The sequence below is a fragment of the Palaemon carinicauda genome, chromosome 44 (genome assembly GCF_036898095.1).
Source record: "Palaemon carinicauda isolate YSFRI2023 chromosome 44, ASM3689809v2, whole genome shotgun sequence".
NCBI classification, from domain to species: domain Eukaryota; kingdom Metazoa; phylum Arthropoda; class Malacostraca; order Decapoda; family Palaemonidae; genus Palaemon; species Palaemon carinicauda.
This window is the reverse complement of record NC_090768.1, coordinates 32602572-32618549: the sequence shown is the minus strand read 5'-3', so window position 1 is coordinate 32618549 and position 15978 is coordinate 32602572. Positions and strand designations below refer to the sequence as shown.

General features: G+C 40.1%; 2 protein-coding genes across 3 annotated transcripts in view; both read right to left on the bottom strand.

The window, feature by feature from the left end:
- The window catches only part of LOC137634545 (uncharacterized), a 469969-nt gene that overhangs the window by 375609 nt on the left and 78382 nt on the right, over positions 1–15978 (bottom strand). The window lies entirely within an intron of this gene.
- The window catches only part of LOC137634330 (uro-adherence factor A-like), a 45282-nt gene that overhangs the window by 25411 nt on the left and 3893 nt on the right, over positions 1–15978 (bottom strand). For both annotated transcript variants that reach the window (XM_068366714.1, XM_068366715.1), the window contains exons 3-5: positions 15558–15715; positions 15268–15350; positions 5494–5635 (exon numbers count right to left, since the gene is read on the bottom strand). In XM_068366714.1, coding sequence (XP_068222815.1) covers positions 5494–5635; positions 15268–15350; positions 15558–15715 — 383 coding nt within the window. The remainder of the gene's footprint in view (positions 1–5493; positions 5636–15267; positions 15351–15557; positions 15716–15978) is intronic.

Genomic DNA, 15978 nt, shown 5'->3' with positions numbered 1-15978 from the left:
GGCCGTCTTGAAAGAAGGCCAGGTCAGTGGGGGTTAAGAAAGGTCCCACGCGTCCCGAATAGTGCTATCACACTGCTACTATAGGCTTTAAGTAAGTCGCTCTCTATTTCTTTACATTTTTCTGCTGTTATTCCAGAAAATTTGACTGTTTTGGAATCCAGGTTAGAGCCTCTAATGCGGTGTGTACCAAACTGCAAAGAGAGTTACCGAAATGGACCGAAAGTATGTGTTCCCTTTCCAAATACTGATGAAGAAAAAAAACCAAGTGATTGCACGTTATCAGGAGAGGCGAATATGTTCCTAACTAAAATAGTAGGGGAAGTACTATATCTATTGTTGTAATCATTATAATTGCATTACATTGTTCATGTGGTATTGGTCACAAAATATCAGCCTCTTGTATAAGGATTTAATTTAAAGATTACCTAACTGTTTACAAAATTACTTAGGTATTCACACTTTTTTCCCTTGCTACTCAATGCTTCATTATCTCGTTGATATCTTCTCTTTCAATTCTTGCTTCGGTTGTTTATTTATGTTAGTTTTATTTTTTTTTAATTAAATTGTTAGAATCATTCTATTTTTTTCGGTAAACAAGCGTAGTTAGGAATCAGTGGGTCTTGGAATAAGGCTACTGCCTCGGGAAAGTTTTATTTTAATTTTATTACTTTTTTCTGTATAATTTTTCTTAGCCGGATTATTCAAAGTCGTCTCCTTTTGTAGTGTATGATCTCTTAATTTTTCTATGAGGATTATCAGCTGTAAACTGTAACGAGAAACAAAGTGTATGCATAGTGAGTGGTGTGTGATGGAAAGAAGGGTTGAGGATGGCCAGGTGTCCCGTCTCCATATCAATCGACCTACTCGTGCCGACTTCTTCCCCCACTGACCAGGCCTGTACTTGAGACGGCCTTGGTAGTTAACCCACACTAAACTTTAATGGATAGTCATTTCAGCTTCTCCGAAAGTAATACTTGTAATAAATAGTGTGGTTTGTATTCCACTCACAGAAAAGTATAAACTTTAAAAACTTGAAAATAACATGATGATAAAAACAGTGGAAGACCATGGTACAGATGCTATGGCACTATTCAAGACTAAAAAACAATGGTTTGATTTTAAAGTGCCCTTCTCCTAGAAGAACTGCTTACCATACCTAGTCTCTCTTCTACCTTTACCAAGAGGAAAGTAGCCACTGAACAATTACTGTGCAGTAGTTAACCTCTTGAGAAGTTAACTACTGCGAGTTTCATAGTCAGGTTGGACGAGGATTTCTCTTGGTTGAGGAGCTTTTGGGTCAGACAAAATGGGCATGTTGCATAAGCGTCCTGAAACACTGCTCGTGGATCCAGTACTGGTGAGCAGTATACTGGAAGTTTGTGGTTTAGAGACATCACAAACAAGTCTGTTTGAAGTGAACCCCACACAGTCAGGACTTGTCACTATTCAATGAGCCAACAACAATTCGGATACAACTCCCTGCGTCTTTGGGTTCAAGTTGTCTACAAGGATGAAAGACCAAACCACAGTGCCCTGAACTAGTATTTCATGTTGTCTTGACTGAATCTCAGATACTTCCTTGAAGATAGATGGTTTGGGATCTGGAAGTATGCGTAGCGTGCACATAAAGACCTGTGATCTTACCGCTTGCCCAACCTTCTCCAATAAGTTGTGGACATCAGCCCAAATTGCCAGCTCCTTTGCCCATCGCTTCCCATAGGAGCTCATTGAAGCTGGGGTCTTGACCCGTGGAGGGAGAAATGAGTGAACGGGAGAAGAGACCCTGAGCAAGGACTCTTCCCTGGAAGAGAACTCAGCTTTAACTGATAAAGAAGTGGGTAAGGCAACGCTTGACCTTGCCTTGAGCCGTGACGGGGGTGATGCTGTTCCTTAGAACAGCGACATTCTGTTGAACGTTGACAATAGTCAAGGGCTGGTTATTGTGGCCACTGTGTAGTTGAAGAGTGCTCGCGAGAAGTCACCTGACGACAAGCTGATGATGGAGACTACTGATCACCTGCTGATCGATTACTGGATCGGCGTGATGGAGAGCAGAGAGCGAGCTCTCAGTGATCAGCGAATCAGCAATCTGTGAGCCGGAGTTGGTGACTCAAGAACAGACGAATGCTGTTAAATAAGTCCGCAAGTGGGTAACCATAGTTACATGACGAATGGCTATGTGCCGATGGGTCATTGAAGGATGAGCGACCAGGCGGTTGAAACTAGCTAGAGAGTCCCGAGCCGGAGTTTGTTGACGTGCACGTGGCAAGGAGAGCTGGTCTGACAAGGGCTGTAAGGTTGCCGAACGACAAGACCGAGGAGAGTCTAAGGTCACAGGCAAAAGGTGATTAACGAGATGCCTATTAGCGATCGGAAATCAGTGATCTATAGATCGACAATTTGCGAAAGCATGAGCAGACAATCAGCAGGGCAATTGCAGAGCTAGTAAGGTAGGTTGGCCAACGTTGAGCTGGCAAGATAGGTTGGACAACGCTGAGCTGGCAAGATAGGTTGGCCAACGTTGAGCTGGCAAGATAGGTTGGACAAGGTTGAGCTGGCAAGGTAGGTTTGGCTAACATTGAGCTGGCAAGTAGGCTGGCGATTCACTAGTTGGCAATCAACGTGCTGACGATTGTAGCGCCACAAAATAGGCGAGATGGCGGATGATGTGATAAGCTGAGGAACAGCAGTATGGTTCGACAATCGACTAGTTGGTGATCATCGAGCCAGAGATTGGTGATCAGCACCCAGAGCTCTGGCGATTGACAAATGGATGGCTAAATTGATCGGAGTGTTGAGCTAAAATTGGTGAACAGCAATCAGTGATTGGACCACTAGTGATCAGCGAGCTAGTGATTGGTGAGCTAGCAAAAGCCAACTATCGAGGATCGAAAATCAGCGAGCTAGCGATCAGTGAGCTGATGATTGACTATCGGTGAGCTGGGGATCAACAATCGGAGGAAGACGAGCTAGCGATCGGTGAAGGACCTAGCAATTGGCGATCGGTGAAAGAAGAGCTAGCAATTGGCGATCGGTGAAAGACAATTTAGCAATCGGCGGGCTACCAATCAGTGGTCGGTAAGCTAAAAGGAGAGACAAACTAGCAATCGGCGAGCTAGCGATCAGCAAGCTGGCGATTAGCCATCTGTAAAAAAAACGAGCTGGTAATCGGCGAGACTGGAGCTAGCAGAAATACGAGCTGCAGTAGGTCAAACAGCTGGGCGGCAAACAGCCGAACGATGATCTGGAGATAGGGGGTGCCCTTTGGAAAGGCAAACATCCTGAGGAGACGCTTGCGAATGAGACCTCAACGGTGCGTGGCGAACCGGATTCATTGACGAGCAGGAGAGCTAGTGATCGGCGAGCTAATGATTGGCGAACTTACGATCAGCAACTTGACAATTGCTATCGACGCACTGGTTATCAGCGATCGGCAAGACTGGAGAAAGACTAGCTGCAATAGGTCGGGAAAGTTGGTCTACAAATTATGCGAACGATGATCTGGAGACGGGATATGCCCTTTGGAAGGGCAAACATCCGCAGGAGAGGCTCACGAACGAGACCTTGATGCTGCGTCACGAACCAATTGACTGATTGATTTGAGGTTTTCTGGCATCCTGACAACTAAGGTCATTGATGCCGATATGATTTACAGTAAATAAAGAGTAAAAGAATATTCAATTAAAACCATAACAGCAACGATGCCATTTTAAATACTAAATAGCTTCCAGAAGACCTGCTTCTGAAATAAAGCTAAAAATACCACTAGCATGGTTGGAGACATCATGTCCAAGAAACTTGGCAAGGATGAACCTGCCATCCTCAACTCAGGCCGCAAACAGATATCTATTGTAGACGAGCGGGCGAGTCTGAAGAACCAAGACGAGAAGAATCCTAAGAAGAGGAGACCTGCAATGACAAGGCTGAAGAGACAAAGGCGTGTCTCTCCGCCAAAAGCGAAGGAACACCTCTAAGGCGGAGAACGGTGGTGTCAAAGACCACGGTGACAAACCCCCAAAGGGGCAGGAGGATGAGCAAGCGGATCAGCAGCAGAAGGCCTCCAAAGAGGAGTTTCTATGAGTGGCCTCTCTTGCGAATGAAAGAAGTGAACACTCACAGGAGAGACTTGCCTCAGACTTTGCTCCTCCCCCGACAGAAGAGTCGACTCAGCAAAGTTGGGGGGGGGGAGCGCAGCCTTATGAGAAGAAACAGCAACAGCAAACGTCGTCGAAGTGAAGATGATGAAGGGAAGTTCGCCTCCGGAAGGGAGGTCAACCCAATAGCTAGGGAGGATAACTTTCCCTTGGAAGTGCAAGTAGTCCAACCACTGGCGGCGGACCTCCAAGCACCGCTCTTTGCTTTCCATCAACAAGAATTGTTCAAGTGGAAGATCTGCATCGAGCGCTACATGAGAAAACATAGCCAGAGCTAGTTCCTCAAAGACGGTGTGCTGATCAGAAGCTGCCACAAGCGCATAAAGACAGTAAGGTGACGGCACAGTAAGAGCAGATTCCCTACACACGAACTGTACTACTGTACTCTTCTAAGTCAGCTATCTTATTTAACAAATTATTTAACAAAAACTCACTCAGGAGTAGCACCTACCCCTCCGACGGGAAAGGTGTCCACTGAGAGAACAGATACAAAATAAGGACTGCACACTCTCTCCCCCAGCCAACATCGACGGGAGAAGGAGAGCAGCAGCGTAAAAGCTGTAACAGAACAAGAATTACAATTAATTAATTCAGCTAATAATAATCAATACTCGGGAGAACCACTCGCTCCTCTGACGAGACGGGGGTTCCCTGCGGAGATGAAGCTGGAAAGTTAAATTACACACAATTATAATTTCACTTAATGAAGAAACCATTTGGAAGGGCAACCTGCAAACGGGAAAGGTGTTTCCCTGGCAGAGTAACTGACAGCCACCCATAAAAGAGAGTGGCGATGACCTTTAGAAAGAGCAAGACCGAAGTCAAGGTCTGAGAAGGCCGCAATCCTTTCCCCCAGCAGATTCCACGTAGAGGGGAAGGCAACGACAACCAATGAACGGAGGAGAATCCGAACGATGACGATTTCCCAGCGGCGGCGGCCGAATCACAAGGAAGGCTACCTACCAACAGGATGACCAATAGCCCAGGGGAAAACATCGGGAGGGAAGGTTCTCCATCCTTGAGAACTTACCATACTGTGCCATATATATATAGAAAAAAAAAAAAAAGATTAATGGCAGTCTAAAATAGGCAAGAGGAAAAGCGGCAACAACCGCTCACCCTCCAAGACAAAATTAAAGTGAAGCACAGTCATGGGTGTCAGTGAAGGGGTAGCTAGCTCCCACCTACTCCCTGTTAACTAGCGGGATGGGTAGTTAACCCTCGCTAAATTTTAACGGATTATCCTTTCCGCTTCGCCAAAAATAATACCCCTAATAAATAGCGGAGGTTTGTATTCTAGTTACGGAACAACAGAAATTTAAGTCATTCAGTTACTTACTGGTTTGGTGACCTTGGACTTGTACATGTAGTGTTTAGTAGTGTAGAATTAGCTACAGGGACGTTTAGTTTGGATTCCATCCGAGGTAAAATTATGGTATCATCCAGCTGAGGCAGACTTATAGTTTCATCAAGATCCAGCACTGGAAAGAATAAGAAATGTAACTGAGCAACAGAAAATCAACACAAAAATTAATGACCAACCATTAAAGAGGTAAAAGCTGACATGATTTTTAAGAGCATTTTACATAACGTTTTCCAAAAGTCTACTACAGGACCACTGCCCCTAATATATAAAATTTGGCTCATTTCTTGTTTATTTTAAGCACATTAACTTGGTATGAGCTTATGAGTTAACCTCAAGTCTTTTAGGTTTATTCTTTAACAACTATTTGTGCACTATGAATATAACATAACAGAAAATAAATAAATGCATATTGCATTGCTAAAGTACTTAGTGTATCATTCTTACAAAACACATTAAATGTTGAACTTATGTCATGTCCAAGCAAGATGGATAATTTTCTTTCAAGACTTACAGAAATACATGGACTATACTGGAATACCTCCAAAATACTGTACCCAAACAATAACTATGTATTTCCTTTATTCTACAATATGATGATAATGGTGCAGTATTTATAGTTACAGTATGTTTAATGTACATGAATGAAAACTACTCACATGAATATAAAACATGAAATTTTGATTCTTAAATTAATATTAATAATACTTACCCGGATAATTTAACTAGCCCTGAATCCCAAATAACCTGTCTAAATTTTACCACATTGGCAACAGTGATACATCCTATTCTGTCCCGTCATTGGTAACAATGACGGCTGGAACGGGAGTTCACTAAACTCTTACTCCAGTTGCGTAATACCAGGAGTGGGGAAGGCTGGGTGGGAGTAGCTAAATTATCCAGGTGAGTATTATTAATACTAATTTTATAATGAAGATTCCATATTAATAAATATAAATTAAGATAACCTATCTAGCCCGATTACCAACCTTAACAAGGAGGAACTGGAAAAATTTCCCCTTCTTAGAATAGGAGGTATCAACCAAGATTAATTTAAGCGAGAAAATACCAAACTTAAACAATTCTCACCTGAAACAAAGTGGACTGCAAACAGAAAAGCCAAGGGAAAATTGAAGGTCAGTCCAGACAGTGATTGATTGATCAATCACTTTGACTTTCTGTCGCCCGACAACCCCAGAGGAAAAAATATGTCCCGGCCTATAGAATCGTACCAAATACATGGCGAAAGGCACCGAGAGAAAATGGACTGCTCGGAGAAGTGCCAGATGACAGCCTAAGGTAAGCAAATGAGACTTCCATGACAAACAAAGAAGACTGCTCCTCACCAACTACTACTTCCTCACACAAGAATGAGACCTAGTGGCAGATGACATACAATTACAAAAACACTTGTTAAGATTACCAGAACTGAACAAAACCTCGCAAAAAGAGTGAAAGGCCGAAAAGAGGCTCCAATAGAAAATTCAGCTTATAGGGAAAAGCAAAAATCTTCCTTGTAACACAGAACACCGAAAACAAGCAGTCAAGATCCAATCTCGAGTCTGGCATCAAGATGTCCTTTATTGTAGCAAAGTCCCCAATCACGAAAGGAAATAGAATAAAAGAAGCCTAAACCTCTAGACAGGTAACCACACATACTGTACTTCCTTTTATTTGTGTTCGATCTACCGGAATCCAGACATAGATGATTCTATCTTCGATTGTCTTCTTACCATTATGGCTAAGATACAAGAAGATGATAGAAAGGCTTCTTTTGTCTTTGTTGGTGATTTTAATGCTCACCATAGGGAGTGGTTAAGTTCTATCTCTCCTACCGATCGCCATGGCTTAAGAGCTTTAGACTTTGCCTCTGAATCAGGCTGTGAGCAAATCATAAATGAAGCTACTCACAGGTCTGGTAATTGCTTGGACCTCGTATACACTGACTCCCCTGGCGTTATAACTAGTAAGGTTGGTTCTCCAGTCGGGACATCTGATCATGCCTTGATTTCATTATTAGTGAAGACTGAGCAGCCTGTCCCTGATATATCATATTCTTGTAAAATTTATATGAAATCCCAAGCAGACTGGAATGGGATTTTACATGATCTTTTGTGCTTGAATTGGTCACAATTATATAATAGTGTAGATCCTGTTGTCCCTTTGAATGAGAATCTAGTCAACATAATTGATAGGCGTATCCCTTCTCGTGTGCTAAGGTATCGAGTGAAGGACAAACCGTGGTTCAATGATGATTGTAGACGTGCTTATTTGGAGAAACAGGAGGCCTATCATCTTTGGAAGGGGAACAGATCAGATTTGACCTGGAACAACTATACTCAGCTTCGAGCTTTTGCTCAGAGAGTTTATGTCTCAACTGAAAAGGAGTACAATTTAACCATAAAAGAAACACTTTCTGGTACAACTCAGGAACATAAATGGTGGTCTACCCTTAAATCTGCACTCTTTGGTGTAGATGCAACAGTTCCTCCTTTACTTAAACCAGATGGCTCAGTCACTCACTGTCCAAAGGAAAAGGCAACCCTTTTGGCTGATGTTTTTGACAGTAAACAGAGTAATGAAAAACTTGAACTTCCTCATTCCTGTTTTCCTGAGGCTAAACTAACTAGTTTGGCTTTTCGATCTCGTGAGATTAAAGCTCTGTTGATGGACCTTGATGCTTATGGAGGTGTAGACCCAAATGGTATTTTTCCTTTGTTTTTTATAAAGACAGCAGATTTCTTAGCTCCAAAGTTATCTGTTATTTTGCGCAAGTTAGCAAGAAGAGGAGCTTTTAGCACTAGTTGGAGAATTGGTAATGTTACTCCTCTATGTAAATGTGTTTGTGGTAGCTCAAGTCCCACTGATTACCGCCCAATTTCCATAACTCCCATATTATCTAAAGTTTTTGAACGTCTTCTGGCAAAACGTCTTAATAGGTTTGCTGAAGGTAATCATCTACTCCCTAGTTTGCAATTTGGTTTTCGTAAAGGCCTTGGAGCATGTGATGCCCTTCTTACAATCTCCAATGCTGTACAGAAATCCCTTGATTGTGGTCGGGAAGTTCGTATGATTGGCCTTGATTTTAGTGCTGCCTTTGACCGTGTTAATCATGAGGCCCTTGTTTTCAAACTGAAACAGTTGGGAGTGGGTGGGTTGTTTCTTAGCATTATTATTGATTTTTTAAGAAATAGATCTCAAAGAGTTGTTGTTGATGGGCACCATAGTGATTATAGGAATGTGATATCCGGTGTTCCACAGGGTAGTGTTCTTGGCCCATTACTTTTCATACTATATACACATGACATGTGGTTTGGCCTAGAAAACAAGCTTGTAGCATATGCAGATGATGCAACTCTCTTTGCATCAATTCCATCCCCTGAATGTAGATCTAGGGTTGGTGAATCCCTTAATAGAGATTTAGCTAGAATTAGTGCATGGTGCAAATTATGGGGTATGAAGTTGAATCCTAACAAAACTCAAAGTATGATTGTAAGTAGGTCAAGGACGGTGGCTCCTCAACATCCGGATCTCAGTATTGATAATGTTTCTTTAAATATGTATGACTCTTTCAAAATTTTAGGTGTGATTCTCGACAGTAAATTTACTTTTGAGAAACATATAAGGTCTCTGTCTTCTTCAATTGCACAAAAAATAGGCTTATTGAGAAAGTCTTTCAAGATTTTCGGTGATCAATCTATTCTGAAGAAGTGTTTTAATTCTTTCATTCTACCTTGTTTTGAGTATTGTTCTCCTGTTTGGTCTTCAGCTGCTGATTCTCATCTTAATTTGTTGGACAGAAACTTACGGTCTATTAAATTTCTTATTCCTGATCTAGATATTAATCTTTGGCACCGTCGTTCAATTAGTTCATTATGCATGTTGCATAAGATTTTTCATAACTCTGACCATCCTTTACATTCAGATCTCCCTGGACAATTCTATCCTGTTCGTAATACTAGGCAGGCAGTTAATTCTAATAGCCAGGCCTTCTCCATCACGAGACTCAATACTACGCAGTACTCTAGAAGTTTTATTCCAGCTGTTACCAAGTTGTGGAATGATCTTCCTAATCGGGTGGTTGAATCAGTAGAACTTCAAAAGTTCAAAGTTGGAGCAAATGCTTTTTTGTTGACCAGGCGGACATGAGTCTTTTTATAGTTTATTTATGACATATTTGTTTTTGATGCTGTTAATAGTTTATATATGACATGTCTGTTTTGACGTTGTTACTGTTTTTAGAATGATTTATTGTTAATTTGTTCTCTTCATTTATTTATTTCCTTATTTCCTTTCCTCACTGGGCTATTTTTCCCTGTTGGAGCCCCTGGGCTTATAGCATCTTGCTTTTCCAACTAGGGTTGTAGCTTGGATAGTAATAATAATAATAATAATAATTCATCATCATCCCCTCCCATGCCTATTGACACAAAGGGGCTTGATTAGATTTCGCCAGTCGTCTCTATCTTGAGCTTTTAGATTAATGCTTCTCCATTCATCATTTCCTACTTCACGCTTTAGAGTCCTCAGCCATGTAGACCAGGGTCTTCCAAATTTTCTAGTGTCTTGAGGAGCCCAGTTAAAAGTTTGGTAAACTTATATCTCTTGTGGAGTGCAGAGAGCATACCCAAACCATCTCCATCTACCCCTCACCATGATCTCCTCCACATATGGCAATTGAGTAATCTTTCTTATAATTTCTAATCCTGTCCTACCATTCAACTCCAAATATTCTTCTGAGGGCTTTGTTCTCAAATCTACATAAATCTGTTGGATATTGTTTCATTGTCATACCACGACTTATGTCTATAGAGTAACACCCATCTCTGTAAACTGAAATATAGCCTGATTTTTATATGCAGTTCCAGGCAATTTCATTTCCAAATTTTACTTAACCAAGCCATTGTCTGCTTTGCTTCTTTTTCAATCTTTCATTAAACTCAAATTCTAAAGACCTTGTATTAAAGATTATAGTTCCTAAATATTCAAATAATTCCAACTCATTAATCCTTTCTCCTTCCAATATTTCATCTTCCATTATATATTCCATTCGCATCATCTCTGTCTTCCTTCTCTTTATCCTCAGCCCAACCTCATATGATATTTCATGCATTCTGGTTAGTAAGATTTGCAAATCCTGCTAACAAGGATACCGTCATCAGCATTCTATAGGTCCGTTAATTTCCTGTTACCAATTCAGTCCAATCCTTCTCCACCATTCCCATGAGGAGGACAACACATTTCCTTGGGGGTAGGCCACTGTTCACTGGAAATTCATTTGATAGGACTCCACTAACATTAACTTTCCACTTGCTATGCTCATGAACAGGCTTTATCAAATATACATATTTGAGAGGAACTCCACAATGTTATTATTATTATTAATTGCTAAGCTACAACCCTAGTTGGAACAGTAGGAGGCTATTAGCCCAGCTGCTCCAACATGGAAAATAGCCCATTGAGGAAAAAAGGCAAGGAAAAATAAAATAATTTAAGACAGTAACATTGAAATAAATATTTTCTATATAAACTACAAAAACTTTACCAAACAAGAGGAAGAGAAATAAGATAGAATAGTGTGCTCGAGTGTACCCTCAAGCAAGAGAACTCTAACCCAAGACAGTGGAAGACCATGGTACACAGGCTATGGCACTACCCAAGACTTAAAGAACATTTCTTTGATTTTGGAGTGTCCTCCTAGAAGAGCTGCTTACCATACCTAGAGTCTCTTCTACCCTTTCCAAGAGGAAATTGGCCACTGAACAATTAAAGTGCAGTAGTTAACCCCTTGGGTGAAGAAGAATTGTTTGGAAATCTCAGTGTTGTCAGGTGTATGAGGACAGAGGAAAATATGTAAAGAGTAGGCCAGACTATTTGGTGTATGTGTAGGAAAGAAAATGAACCGTAACCAGAGAGAAGGATCCAATATACGAGTAGTACTGTCTGGCCAGTCAAATGACCCAATATCTCCCTAGCGGTAGTACCTCAACGAGGGGCTGGTGCCCTGGCCAACCTACTACATTGATATCTTTCAAGTATGTATGATTGCAGTATTCTATGGATGATGACAAATACAGAATACTAATATGAACCAAATTTAACCTTTGACCAACGTTATCTCGAAAAAGGTCCCGAATTTAGCCAATCTCTTTTAAAGGTTTTAAGGTTATAGGCTGTCATTAATGGAAGAGGCAAGGAACAGTGACACTGCCCTATCAAGCAGGACAATGCCCTAGAGACTGACCATATATACATATGATTAGCACCGAAGCCTCAAATCCCCGCAAACTAGGACCAAGGAGGGCCAAGAAATGGCTGCTGATGAATCAGCAGATAGGCCTGTCAACTCCCAAAGATGGTGTGGTTGCACCGACCAAAGAAACCAATGAGTTTGAACGGGACTTTCATCTCTTGAGTTTTTAATGATAGCTTTGACTTCCAAACACACTGAATTCATTCATGGGCACATCAAGATCTTCCTCAACTTCAGGTATATCAATCAAATTATTCCCTTCATATCTCCTATTCATGACCTCACTAAAGTTTCCCATCCAACGTTGCTGTTCTTCTTCTGTTCTTATAATAGGGCCATTATCTTTTTGATGGGTATATGCTGCTTCTTTGCCCCAGTAGAGATTTCATAAATATTCTGTGAGCAATTCTTACACCATAGCCACTCCCTGAATTCATACCTTTGTCAGCCTCATCTGCTTTCCCATCTAAATATTCTCTCCAGTCATTCCTGGTTTTTCTTTTGACCTCACTACTAATACTGGAATACTTAGCATGCTCTACCTTGTAATTTTCATTACTTCCTCAAAAACTTTCAACAATCAGCTTCTGTCTTTGCCTCCTTTTTTAGTATCCTAAGTGTCATTTGATATCCATGGTTTTCTCCTTGCAACTGCACGTACCAAACTTCACAACCAACTGACTGATATATATTCTTATTATCACACCATTCTCTATTAATCGTCTGCTCTTCATCTCTTAAAGTCTCTAAGACTGCAAATCGATTCCTACATTCAATTGCCAAGGTTTGTGTGTTCATCTTCCAGAAGCTTAGTTGTATGAAACCTAGGTATACTACCTGCATGTCTGTTAGGTGCTTCTAATTTTAATTTCAGTGTGGCAATTTGGAGCTGGTGATCACTACCAATATCTGAACTTCTATTGCTTCCTACATTTCTCAGTCCTCCTCCTCTTTTTATTAATGGCTATATGATCTATTTGATTTTTGTAATTTCCATATGATGTAGTCCACGTAAATTTGTGGATGTCCTAATGCTGGAAAAGAGTACCTCCAATAACAAGATTGTTTGTTGAACAAAAACTTAAAAGTGTGCCACATTTTCCTTTGAAACTTTGCTAAGACCCTCAACACTCATCACATTCTTTTTACCTTGATTATTCTTTCCAACTTTAGCAGTGAAGTCACCAATTACAGTTTTCATATCTCTCTCCGGTATCTCATCTATTATACAGTACTCTATAGTTCTTCATAGTATTAATCTTTCCTTTCTTCAGGGGAATCATTTGTTGGTGCAAAGCAAACTATAAAACTCATATTACAATGCTTTGATTTAAACTTTGCAAGTAACAATCTACTATTTACAGCACTCCATTTGGTTAATGCCTTTTCTGCTCTTGGTGTTATCATCATTCCTACTCTTCTCTTCCAACTCTATCCTGAGCAGATATATATTGATGAAAAGCTGAGAGATGAACAAGCAGGATTTTGAATAGGTAGAAGTTGCACTGACCAAACTTTTATTTTGACGCATGTACGCAATGCGAGAATATAAAAACCCCCTTTTGATTTGTGTACTATGAAAAAGCCTTTGATAGTGTGCACCGGCCAATTCTATGAAGAGTACTGCGTTATTATGGAATTTCTCTTAAATATGTAAATTTGATTAAGTCTGTTCATGAGCATAGCAGGGGCAAAGTTAAAGTTAACGGACTCTTTATCAAATGATTTTCCAGTGAACAGCGGAGTACTCCTAGGGAATGTGTTGTCACGTATGTTGTTTATCCTCCTCATGGATTTTGTAATGCGTAGAACAGTCACAGATGGTGGAGAAGGATTGGACTGGATTGGTGAAAGGAATTTAGTAGACCTAGAGTATGCTGATGATGCTGTCCTTGTTAGCAGGACACCACAAGATTTGCAACGCTTGCTTACCAGAATGCATGAAATATCATACGAGGTTGGAATGAAGATACAGTAGAAGAAAGACAGAGGTGATGAGAACAGAGTATGCAATGGAAGATGAAATATCATTGGAAGAAAAAAGGATTAATGGGGTAGAATCATTTAAGTATTTAGGAGCTATGATCTCCATTACAGGGTCTTTAGAATTAGAATCTAGTGAAAGATTGAAAAAACAAATCAGACAATGGCTAGGTTAAGTAAAATTTAGAAATCAAATCGCCTGAATTTAAATATAAAAACCAGACTATATATCAGTTTAGTGAGATCGGTGTTACTCAATGGATATGAGTCATGGTATGACAATGAAACAATCGCCAACAGATTTAGTAGATTTGAGAACAAAGCCATCAGAAGGATATTGGGAGTTAAATGGCAGGACAAGATTAGAAATAAAACTATAAGAGGGATTATTCGAGTGCCATATGTAGATGTAATCATAATAAGGGGTAGATGGAGATGGTTTGGGCATGCTCTTAGCACTCCCCAAGAGAGATTAGTTCACCAAACATTCAGCTGGGCTCCACAAGGTACTAAAAGAGTTGGAAGATCCAGACTTATATGGCTGAGGACTATGATGCGCCTAGTATTAGATAATGAATGGAGAAGTATTGAATTAAAAGCTCAAGATAGAAATGACTTGCAAAATCTAATCAATGTGCTTTGCGTCAATAGGCGTAGGAGATGTTGATGATGATTTTATTTATAAACCGAAAGATTCTTAGCACCCCACCATGGCCGGGACTGAGGGCCATTCTGTCATTTTCGCTTTCCATACACTGACTGAATCCATACAGGATTCACTGTCTAAATTCATCAAAGGATAGCCAGTTTCTTGTGGTGCGCAGTGCCTATCTAACTAAGGCAAGTGACCCGTTTCGATCCATACTCTGCAGTTCTTTCTACAGTACAGAAAAAATGGGAAAAATTAATTCAGTCAGGTTTGGGTTACGACGCAGATAATACATCAGTACACATCGGCAGGTGAAATCAAAGTAGCTACTTGGTGCACTAGCAGTGAAGTGTGGCTTCGCTGCCGCCAGCCACTAACTACAGACATATCGTTATAATTTCAACGGCAAAAATTTCCAACTTGTCATTATTTTAACAACAAAAGTTTCCAACTTCTTGAAATCATATTCCTATTAAAGGAAGGTTTGTACTCATGTAGGAACAAATAAACTATTTTACCACGTCTCACCTTTTCAGAGCACTTCCGCATGTCAGGCGAGTGCACTAAAAACTAAAAAATAAATAGAAGAAAAAAAATCTAAAAGATAAGGTTAAAAATTGAGGAGCTAACATTAAGAAATCCTTTTACCAAGTAACCAAAGACAAAAGTGGTCCAACTCCGTTGGGCAGGTAGGCAACTCCACCATACCAACCTGCCCTTAATTACCTTAACTATTCAACAGCCATTTCAGTGCTCCTACTAAGTATCTCCTATTTAAAAGATAAAAGGTCTACACTTACAGAAATAAACAAACATTACTATCAAATTCTTCTCAAAACTGTAGAGAAACTTATATGGAACTTACCAGAGTCATCCATATTCTTAGACGGTCGTTCTCTGAATGCCATCTTTGAAAACTTCAGTTCAGCAGGCGTTTGACTAGATTCCCTGATATAAATTATAAACTTCATCAATATGCTATTATACGAATATAAAGCCATAACCCTTTAAAATACAAACTTATACTTTTAATGGATAACTTTCAAAAATGTATATCTTCAAAGAACTAATTAACAATACTGTAACTCATGCTGTTAATAAAACATTCCTGGACCCATCTTACTTAGTACACTACAAAGGTAATGCTGTACACACCTCATTCCTGGCAATTTTTCTATTGCTTCTTCTACTATTTCTCTTGCCATTATCTTATATGCTGTGTGCTCCAATTTTGTGACCACTTCGGTACGGTCTCGCCAATTTTCCTCTTCGTCTAGTGACTGGATTGCTTCAAACTTGGTTGGAGACACACCCTGGAAAATCATTTCAAAAGCAAGAACTTTATCACCTTTGAATTTCTCTCCACTATATATGAAGTGTGAAAATATTGCCACAGTTGAAGCATGAACAATAAGGAATAGAGACAAGAGATTTGCTTTTGGTTACTATAACCAAAACTAAAATAATTTAAAAGCCACAAAAACTTAAAAGTAAAAAATTCAGAAATGTAAAATAAACATTAAAGTACTGTACTATGTCATAAAAGTCTGTTAACGTATATGTGAAATACTTGAAA